This window comes from Hydra viridissima, unplaced genomic scaffold (genome assembly GCF_058129835.1).
Source record: "Hydra viridissima isolate aposymbiotic clone 2 unplaced genomic scaffold, HvirCarnegie_v1 scaffold_12, whole genome shotgun sequence".
NCBI lineage: Eukaryota > Metazoa > Cnidaria > Hydrozoa > Anthoathecata > Hydridae > Hydra > Hydra viridissima.
In genome coordinates this window covers 15,407,394-15,421,973 of record NW_028324311.1, presented here as the reverse complement: position 1 = coordinate 15,421,973, position 14,580 = coordinate 15,407,394, and the positions used below count along the sequence as shown (strand labels likewise).

The 14,580-nt window shown below is 40.2% G+C and overlaps 2 protein-coding genes across 2 annotated transcripts in view; both read left to right on the top strand.

Moving 5' to 3' along the window:
• LOC149881489 (uncharacterized) overlaps nucleotides 1-14,580 on the top strand; it is a 117,010-nt gene that overhangs the window by 68,705 nt on the left and 33,725 nt on the right. The gene's annotated exons all lie outside the window — the stretch shown is intronic.
• Nucleotides 5,110-5,922, top strand: LOC149881490 (uncharacterized). Its single transcript, XM_090067996.1, has one exon. It carries the CDS (start codon nucleotides 5,110-5,112, stop codon nucleotides 5,920-5,922), a length of 813 nt encoding a protein of 270 aa, XP_089924122.1.

The following is a 14,580-nucleotide window of genomic DNA, read 5'->3' as shown; positions in this document are numbered from 1 at the left end:
TCCGTTTTTGATGTAAAGACCGTCTCTGACGGAGCCTCCTTTGATCCAGGGTGTGAAAAATAATCCGTTTCCTCTGTGAGTGCCCATTTTCATTCCGTGTCCATTTTTTTTTGAGGTAAACGACACCTCTTCCTGAAATTTTGTCGATCACAGTGGACCCAAGTGAAGAGGTAGCACCACCTAATAAACCAGTGGCAACAACGGGAGCGGTTCGAGCAGCAAGCATTCCCAATAAAGGTAAAAGAGCTCCGATGAATCCTCCTTTGACATTTGCGTTGTGTTCCACTTGAGTCTTGCTCATTTTAATGGTGACTCCAACTCCTCGATGGAGAGCGTCCAAAATTTGTTGGTGTTGTGTGTGTGTCACAAGCAAAACGTCGTTTCCGTGGAAATCCTCTCTTGAAATCCGGATGCTAACGGGTTTTCCTTCCATCATGGATTTTTTTATTTTTTCGATCTGTCCATGGGACACGTTTAATTTGACACTGATGTATTTGCTCTTTTTTTTTCACGAGGGAAAAAAAAATTTATTTCACTTCTCGAATGTGATATCGGATCGTGACGTCCTCTCCGCGAAAGTCGATTAAATTTCCGTTTTGATCGACAATGCGTGTGATCATCGTGGAAATTTCATGGACCTTGACAGGGAGGTAGACCAAATGGGTGGGTCTTTCGATGATTTTGAATCCAGGACCGACCGATGGGTAAAAGGAGTAAATGCAATTGAGTTGTGATCCGTTGATGTAGGCTGATCCGATGACGTTGTTGACGATTCTGATCGTGTTGACGCTTGAAATCCTGACAATGTCGTCGGACTCGTATTCTGAATTGGAGTCCAATTGTCTTTTTGTGAATCCCAAAAGAGAGGCGATGCTTTTTTCGACGTTCAGGTCCATCAAATAATTTACTCCGAGTTTGATGGTTGATTTTAAAGTGTTTGAGTTGGATCCGATTTTGATGTTTTCAGGTGAGTAGCTGATCTTATTCACAGTGACGTAGCTTGCGCTTTGTGACGCGTAATTTTTGATTGTGTTTGAGACGGTTTTTTGCAAATAATTGTTGATGTCGATGATGTCGTAGCTTCCGTCTGGGATGACGATGTTTTCCCAATTGGCTCCGTTGTTCATGCTGTACCGGAAAGAATTGTTTTTGCTTGTGATGTTTGGAAAGCTGTTGTACGTCTCCAGACCGAGAAAAGCCATCTCGTATGTTTTTTCTTTTTCAAAGACGATTTTGTCCAAAAATTCTGTTATGATTACGTTGGAATTTCCATCCACGTCGATGATGATGCCTGACATTTTTCTTAATGGACAAAAAATTTTTCAAAAGGATTCTTTCGGGAAAAAAAAATCGTCGAATCCGCTTCGATATTTTCCCTCGTATTTTTTTGAGGTTAAATCGATGACGGCAAATCCGTGGTGTTGAGACCAACAACGCTTGCAAAATTTTTTGAATTCTTCTTTTCCCATGTCGCTCGAAACGTGGTCTCGAAAAATGTGGTCCATATTTTTTGAATCTTGAGGAAACAGACAAATGAAGTTGGTGTTTTCTCGGATGGTTTGTCGTGGGAGCATGAAGTAATTTTGAGCGAGGTAGAAGCAGTCGACGTTGGAGTGTCTACCGCGGATGTAATATTTTTCGCACTTGTTTTGCTTGGTTAATTGAAGGTCGTCAAAGATCATCAAATTGTTTTTTGTTGAGTCGAGGTCTTCAGGTTCAGGAACATCGTCAGCCGTTTCGAAAAATTGACAATTCATGTCCTCGGTTTCGGAAAATTTTTTTGAAAGGTCGTTAATGACGCATTCAGGGTTTAAATTCAATTTTTCCATTTCGTTTTGCACCTTGAACAAATCGAGAATGATCTTTTTCGGCAAATTTTTTTCGAACGAGCTTTTCAGTATTTTGTACTCGGGTTGGAAAAGAGATTTTCCAAAGACTTGCAAATGGTTATAATCCAGCCATCCAGGTTTGAGCAGTAAATTGAGAAGCAAGGTTGTTTTTCCGCAACCGGACTTTCCAACGATGATTCCTCGAATGCTTCTAGGCAAAAGCGGGTTGTTGTCTCTTTTGCTTTTGCCAATATTCCATGACAAATCGGTCACTTACATTTTTTGATGAAAATAAATTTTTTATCAATAAAATGTACTGCGTCAAATGCAAAAGAGAAACCGAAACCATTCATTTGAGAAACGAGGTGTCAAAAAACAACAGAAACATGATCAAAGGAACATGTGATTCTTGTGGAACGACCAAATGCCAGTTTGTTTCTTCGCATGCAACAAAAGGGGGTGACTTGGTCAAATCGATCAACAATTTTTCAAAAAAAATAAAGCTTCCGTGGGCAAAATTTCCAGGAGAAATGCATATTCCAAGAATGAATTTTGCAGGACCTGGCACAAAGCTGGACAAAAGGCTCACATCCACCGACATGTATCAGGAGTGGAGCAAACCGGTGGACAGAGTGGACAATGCGGCATATCACCATGATTTGGCATATAAATATTTGACCGACGTTCGAAGCAGAAATTTGGCAGATCAAATGATGCTTGAAGAAATGAACTCCATTCCAAACCCCACTCAAAAAGAAATAAACGAAAGAAAGATCATCGAGCCCATCATCAAAGCCAAAGCCAAAGTCGGATTGGGAATCTCTGCGAATCCAAACGGTTCTAAAAAAAAAAATTTTTTTCAAGTTTGAAATGGACGGATCAGCTTGCAGAGGAGCTTCACAAACCGGTCGTTCGCCATTTTAAAAAAAGAAAAGTGTTTGTGAACGACATCGATGAAATATGGGCTGCCGATTTGGTTGACATGCAATCGTTTTCAAAGTTCAACAATGGCGTCAAATATTTGCTCATGGTGATCGACGTGTTTTCAAAGTATGGATGGATCGTTCCGTTGAAAAGCAAAACGGGTCTTGAAGTGGCTGAGGCGTTGAAAAAGATTTTTGGTGAGAGAAAATGTGTCAAAATGTGGGTGGACAAAGGAAAAGAATTTCACAACAAGCACGTGAGATCGCTGGGTGTTCGATTATATTCCACTGAAAACGAGGAAAAAAGCTGTGTCGTCGAGCGATGGAACAGAACGATGAAATAGAGAATGTTCAAATATTTTTCAGCCAACAGCACCAACCGATACATTGACGTTTTGGACGAAATGGTGAAAAATTACAACAGCACAAAGCACTCGTCCATCAAAATGACACCGATTGAAGCCAGCGAGGAAAAGAATAAAAATATAGTCTGGATGAATCTGAATGGAAAGATGCCAAAAGAAAGACCAGAGCCGAAATTTTTAATGGCAGACAAAGTGAGGATAACAAAAAAGAAGCCCCATTTTGAAAAAGGGTACACTCCGAGATGGACCGAGGAGGTTTTCACAGTGTCCAAAGTTCAGCGAACGGATCCACCCACGTACAAGATTGCCGACGCCAACGGCGAAGAGATTCAAGGCACTTTTTATGAGCAGGAGATGTAAAAGACGCATCAAGAAATATTCAGGATTGAAAAAATCGTTCGCCGAACAAAAAGCAAATCACTGGTCAAATGGAAAGGATATCCAGAATCGTTCAACTCATGGGTGAGCAATGTTGAATTGATCCGTCTGAAAAAATGAGTTAAAAAAATTTTCTTTTCATATTAAAAAGATGAATTTCATGACGGTCGGAAATTTTGATGAAAGCAAATTGTCGGTTGGAGAGATTTATTCCGCAACCAAACCAGTTCAGTACCAAAAGATTCCGCTCTTTTATGAGTATTCCTCTGGGAAAGGGCCTTTCATTTTGAGAACGCCCGTTTTGTTTTCTCTGGGTATGTTTGAGAACCGCAGCTTTGGAACGAAAGAACTTGAGGGATATTCCATGTCCTTTCTTGGTTTCGACGAGAAAAAAGGGATGAGCGAAAAAGAAAAAAAGTTCATCGAGGTGGTCGAAAAGGTATCGAAATTTCTTCGTGAAAAAGTCAAGGAAATGAATCTCACTTTGAAAAAGGGAGGGAGAACAAAGAAAATAATGACAGATGACTTGTCCATTTTGAAAAAGAAATCCGATAATCCGAATGCATCTCCCATTATTTTCGGAAAGTTGTTCACAAAGAAAAACGAGAAAGGCATTGAAGTGTCTTCTTCGTTTTTCAAAAAGAAAGCGAAAAAGCTGGTGAAGGTGTGTCCTTTAGAATATGTTCGACAAAAGTGTTTTGTCGTCGCCTCTTTGAGAATCGAAGGTGTTTTTGTCGGAGCGCAGATCGAGTCCATTCAGGTTAGGATTCCCGAAGTGGTCATCGCAAAAAACGTGACTTCTGTTCAAAGCATCATGGGTGGCGATTTGGATTTGGGGGAAATGGAATCTGAAGAAGAAATGGAATCTGAAGAAGAAATGTGAAAAAACACGAAGAAAAAACACGAAGAAAAAAATGAAAAAAAAATGAGTTAAAAACATTTTCTTTTTATATTAAAAATGCATGCCCCTCACAAGTTTTTTAAAAACGTCTCCTCGGCAGATAAACACGCTGATTCGAGTTTGGAGATCTCGAAAATATATTTGGGACACATGGATGAGAGGATCAAAGTGTTGGAGAGATTAAAAGAGTCGGATCGAACCAAAAATTTGGAAAATTTGGTGGAACGGATCAAAGAGCTTGAAAACCTGGTGGAGACAATCAAAAACCTGCAAAAAAAGACATCGCAAAATATTGTTGTGGCAAAAAAAGAGTTGGATCACCCAAACTGTTTTAACATAAACGGACACCATGAAATTTTTGCTCAGAAGGACATTAAATTTTCAGCTCTTTCTCTGACGACAATATCGCTGTCTGTTGTACGAATGGTTATCAGCGAGCTTCAAAAATTTAAGGTCATGGCCGAAGAAATACGGACAAATGCAAAAAGCAGCATTGACGAATTGACCAAAGAGACGTTGATCCAAAAAGGAAGAGAAGAAGCCATTCAAGCGTTTAACAACATTTTCAAAAAGGGAAAATGATCGCAAACGCAAACGCAAACGCAAAACTCAAACTCGTTTTCCTTTGCGTTTTTTCTCTCCTTATTTTAAAAAAAATGTCCTTCTTTAAAATACACGACCCGAAAAAGAGAGATGAGATTGTCAAAGAATACATGGCCAACCGGGAAAAGCTTTACAATGAGAGCCTCAACCGGAACGTTTCAGATGTGAGTTACCAGGCTGATTTGTCAAAGTTTTTCAAGCCTCTGATCGAGAGCAACGAAAAGGTGCAAAACGAGCTGAAGAGCATTGCATACAGAAAAGTTGACAACACTCCACTGGCTTTGACTTATCCAGAAAGCCCATCTGAAAGCTTGAAAGGTGTTGAAAAAACGTTTGGAAAAATGAATGTGGGAAACATTGCTTTGGAATATTTGTCGAAATATGCAGCCAAAAAATTTTCTGCAGATCGAGTTTTTGGGATTCACGCAAAAGAACGAGGAAAAATGTTTATTGGAGACAAAGAAATTTTCATCGATGAAAACGACATCATTATTGATGGAGAAAAGTGCAAGGGGAAGATTGGTTTTTGGGAGCTGATTTCAAGATCCAGACCTGATATGACAAAGGTGACAAATGAGGACTTAGGAAATTATGAAAAAATACTGGTAGAAACGCATGCGATGGAGAGAGAAGGTAGACCCACCGTTCCAAAAGCTTCGAGAAGCGAAAAGTGGGAGAATATTGTTTCAAAAATTTGGGAGAAAAATTACAAAAAAACGAGGGTAATAAAAGGTCGTGGAGTGATCATTCTTCCGAGCGATCCAAATGCGCTTGTTCAAAGATTAAGCTTGAGCATTGCCGCGGGTCATGCTGGAAATATCGCATCGAGAAACGAAGCTGTTGCCATTTGTGACGAGCTTTTGAGGCAGGGGGAAATCAACAAAGAGGAATATCGATCGATTCAAAAATACATCGAGTCGTGAAACAAAAAAAAATTTTTCTCATTTTTAAAATGCTCATCGTGAACAACAAAAGATATGTGAGAAAGAACGTTGTTGGAGGAGGATTCGTTGACACGTTTAAAAATTTTTTGAGGAGAATGGCAGCCTCGAACGCATCGAGATCGTCTCTTCATTTATTGAGAAAGGCAGCGGCAAGCGAAATTGGAAGAGAGGCCATCACCGCAGCCAAATTTGCAGGAAAAGAATTGGCCACTTCAGCCATTTTGACCGCCAAAGACGTTGCCATCGACAAAGGAAAAAAAGCGATCGAAAAAGTTTACGCCAAGACAGGGACAGTGAATCCAAACCAATTGGTCAACACGATTGCAAACGAAGCGGCAAAGGTTGATCCGTACACGTATATCAATCCAATGGAAAAAACCGAATTTTTGAAAATAATGTCAAATAAAATCTCAGTTCCAGTAGCTTACAAAGCAAGCAAAGTCGAAAGGCAAGCCATTCCAGCAGGTATCACAGAATTCACTTGGACCCTTGGAAGGATCACGGACAAAAGCGTTCCGAGATTTATCGTGTTAGGTCTTCAGACAAACAGAGGTTCCAGTCAAACCGCAAATCCAGCCGTGTTCGATCATTGTGACGTCAACAATTTTTTCGTGACCGTCAATGGGATCAAATATCCGAATTACAATTATGTCCTGAATTTCGGAGAAAAGAAAATGGTCATGGCTCATTCCGATGCATTCACTTTTGACGAAAAATATTATGGCACAAACGAGCTTGTTTGTCAATCAGGTTTGACTCTGCTTAAATACAAAAATTTGTTTCCGTTGTTTTTTGTCGACATCAGCAAGCAAAAGGATAGAGTTGTTTCCGAAACGGCTGAATTGGTTGTCAACCTGAAATTCAGAACGGCTGTTCCAGACAACACCGTTATTTTTGCAGTGATCATTTCTGACAAATTGATCCAATTTTCTTCAGACGGGACCAACATGAGAGCTGTTTATTAGATCAAAAAAACCGTAACGAGATTCTTGACAAAAAAAAATTGAATTAAAAAAAAATTTTTTCTTTTCAAAAAAAAACATGAGGATCACGAAAAATTATCTGAAAAATTTGCTGAGAGAAAATGGTGTCACAAAAACCTCAAACAATTTGTTGACTTTGATGATGATTGCGGTTGAGAACAATCTCGTGAGCAAAGATTCGCTTTTGGAAGGTGCAAAAGAATACAGACATGTGGGTCGACCGAAAAAAGAAAATGTGAAAACGGAAAATGTGAAAAAACCGATCGACCCAAAATACGAGAGGCTTGGTTCGATTCGAAAAAAACCTGTGTCTGTGAAAACGACCAACATCGAAACAGGAGATGTGGTTGAATACAGATCCCTTTACGAAGCGATGAAAAAGACGGGTCATGGCTGGAGATATTTGGAGCGTCGTGATGGAAAAGTGGATAATGGAATCAAGATTGAGATCTTCAATTCTGAAAAACTCGAAAAAAGAAAAAAATGAAAAAAAATCCAAGTCCGAAAAAAAAATTTTCAATTCTCTGAAAAAAAGAATTGAAAAAAAACCGAAAGCAAAATGCGAAAAATCGGAAAAACCAAAAAATTGAATTTGGGTTAAAAAATTTTCTTGATAATAAAAAATGGAAAGCAAAATCGCCAAAGAAAAAAAAGTTTCGATGGCAACATTGAAAAATCAAGCTCGAGACAGAGCGATAAAAGGATTTTCAAAAATGACGAGGGAACAACACGTTGAAGCCATAAAAACAACAAGACCTGTCATTGGTCCTCATCCTGTTTCTCGGAGATCTGTTCTAGTGCCATCACATTACCTCATTGACGATCCTGTTCCAGATTCGACTCCTGTGATGACTCCTGGAGTTTTTTCAAGTTTTTCGACAGCTGTGAAAAATGCGGTCGTCAACAGTTTCAACAGCTTGCTTGAGTTTGTTGATCCTTTTGTTCCAGAGGCTGTGAAGAAAACAGTGAGCAATGTGGGGAGCGAAGTGAAGAGAAAAGTGGATTCTCTCAAATCAATGGCTCTCAAAGCAATCGCGCGAAATGCAGTTTACAAGCCCCTCATTGATTTTCATTTGACCGATCACGCGCTGAGGCGTGTTGCCAAACAATTTTCGCATCATGTTAAAGGAAACCAAAAGGACGCTTCAGAATTTTTGAATTTGGCAAAAGACGGCGTGATCAAAATTCTTCAAGAGAATAAAAACAAAAAAGCGAGCCTCGTTTTGACAATCGATATGGAGAGCGTCAACCTCACAACTGGAGAGGAGGAGCATCGAATCGTTCCTTTTTTGTCAAAAGCTGGGATTATTTTGGAGTCGACGGACTTGGGAGAATTTTATGAAAAAGCAAAAGAGGAGATCCTGGAAAACATGGAAAAATACAACAAAATGGGCTCGAATTGCACAGTGTCAGCCATCTTGAAAATGGACATCAACTTAATTGACTACAGACCCATCGGTGGTCGGTCGTATATCCCTCTCGACGATTTTCTGTCGAGCAAAAAAGCAATCATCAACATGGTGAACGAAGACAATGAATGCTTCAAGTGGAGCGTCACCAGGGCGTTGAACATGAAAGAAAAAAATGGAGAAAGAATTGACAAAGACTTGATTGAACAATCGAAAGCGTTGAATTGGGGAGGGATTGAATTTCCGGTCAAACTCGATCAAATCAAAAATTTTGAAAAAACAATCCAGACATCAGCGTCAAGGTTTTTGGTTACGAAAAAAAATCCATTCACCCTTTGCGAATATCGAAATGCTTGAACAGAAAGCATGAAATCGATTTGCTTCTTGTTTCAGACGAAAAAATAAATCATTATTGCCTGATCAAAAATATGAGTCGACTCATTTCATCCCAAGCATCCAACAGAAACGGGAGAAAATATTTTTGCAGAAATTGCTTGCAAGGGATGAAAAGCGAGGAGGATCTTTCAAAACATTCGACCTATTGCAGAGAGCACAGCGCGACACGAATGGATCTTCCTCAAGAAAATTCGTTCATGAAATTCGGACACATGGAAAGGTCGATGAGGGTTCCATTCATCGTTTACGCGGATTTTGAAAGCTTTGTCAAACCGATGCACTCGTGCGAACAAAACCCAGACCAGTCTTACACCAAAAAGTTTCAAAGTCACATTCCGAGCTCCTTTGCCTTTCACATCGAATGTTTTGACGAAACCGTTTACGATGGTGAACCATCCATTTCCGAATCGTCCAACAAAAACCAAGACGTGGCTCAATTTTTTGTCGAAAGTTTGGAAAAAGAAATAAAAGAAATTTTCGGGAAAAACTTGAAAAAAAATATGGTCCTCACAAAGGAGGATGAAAATAATTTCAAATCAGCGACGGTTTGTCACATTTGCGAAGAAAAAATTCTCGATGCAGAAAAGGTGCGCGATCACTGCCATTTCACTGGAAAATATCGGGGAGCGGCACACAACGAATGCAATCTGAAATACAAAGTCCCAAAATTCATTCCGGTCGTTTTCCACAATCTGTCAGGTTACGACAGCCATTTGTTCATCAAAAAATTGGGAGGAGAAATAACCTGCATCCCATGCAACGAGGAAAAATACATCAGCTTCTCGAAAAAAATCAAAGTGGGGGAATACATTGGGAAAGACGGAAAACCGAAAGACAAAAAAATTGAATTGAGGTTCATCGACAGTTTTAAATTCATGGCCTCCAGTTTGGACGCTTTGTCGAAAAATTTAAAGCCTGAAGAATTCAAAAACCTCTCAAAATATTTTGAAGGAGAAAAATTCGATTTGCTTCGGAAAAAAGGCGTTTACCCTTACGGTTGGGTGGATGGATTCGATAAATTTCAAGAAACGCAATTGCCTCCAAAAGAAGCGTTTTTCTCAGAACTCAACCACAATGAAATAAGCGACGAAGATTACGCGCATGCGCAAAAGGTTTGGAACGTGTTTCAATGCGAAACGTTCAGAGATTATCACGATTTGTACAACGTGTCGGATGTTTTGATTCTGACCGACGTCTTTGAAAATTTCCGGAACGTTTGCATGAAACATTACAAGCTCGACCCAGCCTGGTATTACACGTCTCCCGGGTTGGCTTGGGACGCTTGTTTGAAACTGACAAAAATAAAATTGGAGTAGTTGAGCAACCCCGACATGCTTCGAATGATCCAAAAAGGAACCCGTGGAGGGATAAGCATGATCTCCAACCGGCATGGAAAATCGAACAACAAATACATGGGTGACTCGTACGATCCAAGCCAACCATCAAAATTCATTCAATACTTGGACGCCAACAACCTGTACGGATGGGCTATGTGCAAACCTCTTCCCACTCACGGTTTCAAATGGATGTCAGAAGACGAACTGTCAGATTGGCGATCGGTTCCGTGCATTTTGGAGGTTGATTTGGATTATCCTGAAAGCCTTCACGATGAACACAACGATTATCCGTTGGCTCCTGAGAGAATGAAAATCGGAAAAGTGGATAAACTCGTTCCAAATTTAAACGACAAAAAAAATATGTCCTTCACTGCGAAAACCTGACATTGTATGAACGATTGGGGATGAAAATCTCAAAGGTGCACAGAGGAATTAAATTTGAGCAACGGGATTGGTTGAAACCTTACATTGACCTCAACACCGAATTGAGAACAAAAGCCACCAGCGAATTTGAGAAGGAATTTTTCAAGCTGATGAACAATTCGGTGTTTGGAAAAACCATGGAGAACATTGAAAAGCGATTGGACGTGAGACTGGTAACACAAAAGGAAAAGGCAATCAAGTTGTCGGCCAAACCAAATTACGACCGGCACACGATTTTCGACGAAAACTTGATTGCCGTTCACATGAAAAGGACATCAATTCTTTACAACAAACCTGTTTACTTGGGAATGAGCATCCTCGATTTGAGCAAAACCTTGATGTTTGAGTTCCATTACGACTTCATCCAAAAAAAAATATCCTGGTGACGCAAAGCTGCTGATGACAGACACGGACTCGCTGGTTTATAAAATAAAAACGGACGATTTCTACAAGGACATTTCCGACGATGTGGAAAAAAAATTCGACACGAGCGATTTCAGCAAAAGCCATCCAGCCATTCAAAACGTCGGGTTCAAAGTGGGTTTAAACAAAAAGGTCATTGGCATGTTCAAAGACGAAACCGGAGGAACACAGATTGAAGAGTTTGTCAGCCTCCGGTCAAAACTTTACTCCTACAAAATACACCAAGAAAAACAAGAGAAAATATGCAAGAAATGCAAGGGGGTCAAAACATATGTCGTCGAAAAATACATCACACACGACGATTACAAAAAATGTCTCGAAACCAAAAAAGAAAAGATTAACAAGATGAATGTCATCCGATCCCATTTGCATGACGTTTACACGGAGGAGATCAACAAAACCTCTCTCAGCTCCGACGATGACAAAAGAATCATTTTGGATGATGGGGTTCACACGTTGGCTTATGGTCACCACAAATTAAAAGAAAAGGAACAAAAGGTAAGTGACAAAAATGGGGAAGCAAATTAAAAAAAGAAAAAAATGAACAAAAGAAAAAAAATGAACAAAATGATCAATATGGAAGGAGGCAGCAAAACAAAGGAAAGTGACAAAGGAAAAAACAAAGGTAAGTGACAAAAATGGGGAAGCAAATTAAAAAAAATAAATAAACAAAAGAAAATGAGAAGCAAGAAAATAAATGTGCAAAAAATTTTGACCAATTTTCAATTGGAGCATGGAGTTAATTTACCGAAAGATGCTTTGTCCACTTTTCAGTTAATGGAAGCAGCAAAAAAACTGAAAATAAAAAACTTTCGATGGGTTTTTGTCAGAGACACATTGCCAAAAAAACCGAGAAAAAAAGAATGCGGGATTATCAACACGGGGGATTCAAGCACCGGAGGGTTTCATTGGGTGTGTTGGTTCAAAGACGGAGACGAAAAGTTCAGCTTTGACTCTTACGCTCAACCCCCTCTCGATGAATTGGTACAATATCTGAAAAGCCCTGTCTATTACACCAGCAACAGGGTTCAATTTGGAAACACGTCTTATTGCGGTCACTTCTGTCTTTACGTCTTGAAAAAATGTGAAGAGGGAAACAAATTTCAAGACGTTGTCAACACCCTTTGGTAAAAAATCAAAGATTTTCCAGAGATCCAAAGGATCTGATCACGTATCCGAAGGATCTGAAAAAATTTTCACCCGTTAAAAAAATGATTGACAAATTCAACAGAAACGAGTTCAGCGTTTATTTAGACAATCTCACATCAGACTCAGCAAGCAACGTTTATATCAAAACGGATGGATCCAGCACCATTACTGCAGACATTGATTTCAACTCTCAAAAAATCATCAACCTGGCAGAACCAACCAACTCTCACGACGCCGCCACCAAAAATTACGTCGACACGCATTCGACAGGAGGAGGAGGAGGAACAGTTATTGGAATTGCAGACTTGGATTTGAATTTCCACAAGGAGATCAATTTGAACGAACCGACAGCTCTTCATGACGCAGCGACAAAAAATTACGTCGACGTCAGCTCAAGTCTGTGCGTTAAAACAGACGGGACAAGCACGATCACAGGAATCATCGACATGAACTCTCACAAATTGATCAACGTTTCCGATCCGACCAATTTAAAAAACGCAGCGACAAAAAGCTACGTCGACACCAAAGTCTCTTACAACAATATTTCATACGTCGACATCAACATGACTTCTCACAAATTAACCAATTTGGCCGAGCCTGTTTCTGCTTCAGATTCAGCCACCAAAAATTACGTTGACACTCATGCATCAGGCGGAGGAACAACTGTGGGAAATGCAGATTTGGATTTGAACTCGCACAAATTGATTAACGTGACTGATCCCTCCAACGCGCAAGACGGAGCGACAAAAAGTTACGTCGACTTGCTGTTGCAAAAATCGAGTTTGACCAGCGTCGTTCCAAGCTCGAGTTTCACCAGTTTAGGTTTCAAGTATCAGACCGTTGCAGCATTAACCACTTCTCCTGTGTTTGTGTTTTCTGGAAAGTCTGGAGTGCTGCGAAGATTGTGGCTGGCTTTATACAGCACCTCTGGAACCAATATTCCCGGACAAGTTTTCATTCGAATCTTCACTGACGGAGAGATCAATGTGGGGAACTACATTGAGGTGACCGACGGAATCGGCGTAGACGCAACTGGTCTCGCCACCGATTTGCTTTTTTCTCCTTTGGGAGGAGCTTTTTACGCCAATTCTTTGCAGGGATGCAACATGTTTAACACCACTTCCTTGGGAGGATATTTCACGTTGGACATGCCTTTCAGAAACGATGTCTCCATTCAACTGGTCAACAAAAATTCCACCGCCATCACGTATTGGATTCAGCCGTTCATCTCCACACTTGCTTCCATTCCTGCCACCATCCCTCTTTTCAAGCTGTACTGCAAGTCGTTCCGATATTTGAACACCACTTATGGCAGCGAATACGTTTTGATGAACACCAACGGAAAAGGAAATGGCGTCTCATTGAAATACATCAGGGTGCACATCATCGGCGCTTCTGGAAACTGGTGGGAATCACGAGTCAGAATGTACGATGGAAATCTGCCTCCTGGAAACGGAACCGTTCTCACTCCTTGGACTCCATACAACACCAACAATTACACCTACTTTCCCGGTTACGACGGTGACAGCACATGCTTCTTTTCCTCCTCTGGACTGGAAGATTTTTACTTGTCGTCGTAGAACGGGTCAAATTTAACTTCATTCAACAACAAATCCACAGGCCTTCTTTACCAATCCAATTCATCTATCGGATCCACCACCACCATCTCCTTTTACAGAAATTTCGGAGAAGCTGACTCCATGCCAAGCGTTTCATCTGGAAGAAGACTCGTCGTCACTCTCAACTCTGGCGACGCGCAAGTCGGTCAATCCGGAAGCTTCTACCTTCTTCTCGGACAAGTCTTTTATTACGCTTAATTTTTCGCGAACGATTTCAACACCTTTACACCCATTAATTTTTTTCATGGATCCTCATGAAAAAACACACACCCCCCTCAATTCACTAAACAACCATCAAAACATTTACACCCCTCAATCAACAAAAAATATCAAAACGGGCATCAAAATGAAAATGAGCCAGAAATCTCCTTTTATAGTAGTATAGAATATTGCTTATTTACGTTAAATTTTCTATAGGATATAAAAACGCTCTGGGAAATGAAGAGGTGTATGGAAATAAATCTTCCTGGAGCTACTGAAGTAGTCCGATCAACGTCAAAGCATGGTACTTAAGTCCAGTTCTAGTTGTGTTTGCTTTTGCTCATAAGAACTACACTGATAGAGACGAGTTAGCTCAGAAACTCTATAGTACTCATTTGGACAGACCCAATGTCTTCAAACTGGAGCGTATTGAAGTAGATGAGAAGGTTCTTCATTCATTAGACTACTCCCAAGATGAGCCTTCTTCCCTAGCATCTCTTGTTACTGAGCAATCTTGGCTAATCTTTGATAAGATTGGCCATGGGAAGGAGGAAGTGCAGTGGCTTAAAGCCCCTTCACAGTTCTGTGAGCTGAATGATTTTTATCTTGAGTTTGAGACTACCATCAAATTTCAAGATGTAGTCAATGATTCTTCTGAGAGAGCTATCAAATTGGTTCCGGAGCTTATATTAAAATC

What these genes read in the sequence shown, in the direction of transcription:
- LOC149881490 (XM_090067996.1), top strand. Translation starts at nt 5,110, where the DNA reads ATGGCCAACCGGGAAAAGCTTTACAATGAGAGCCTCAACCGGAACGTT.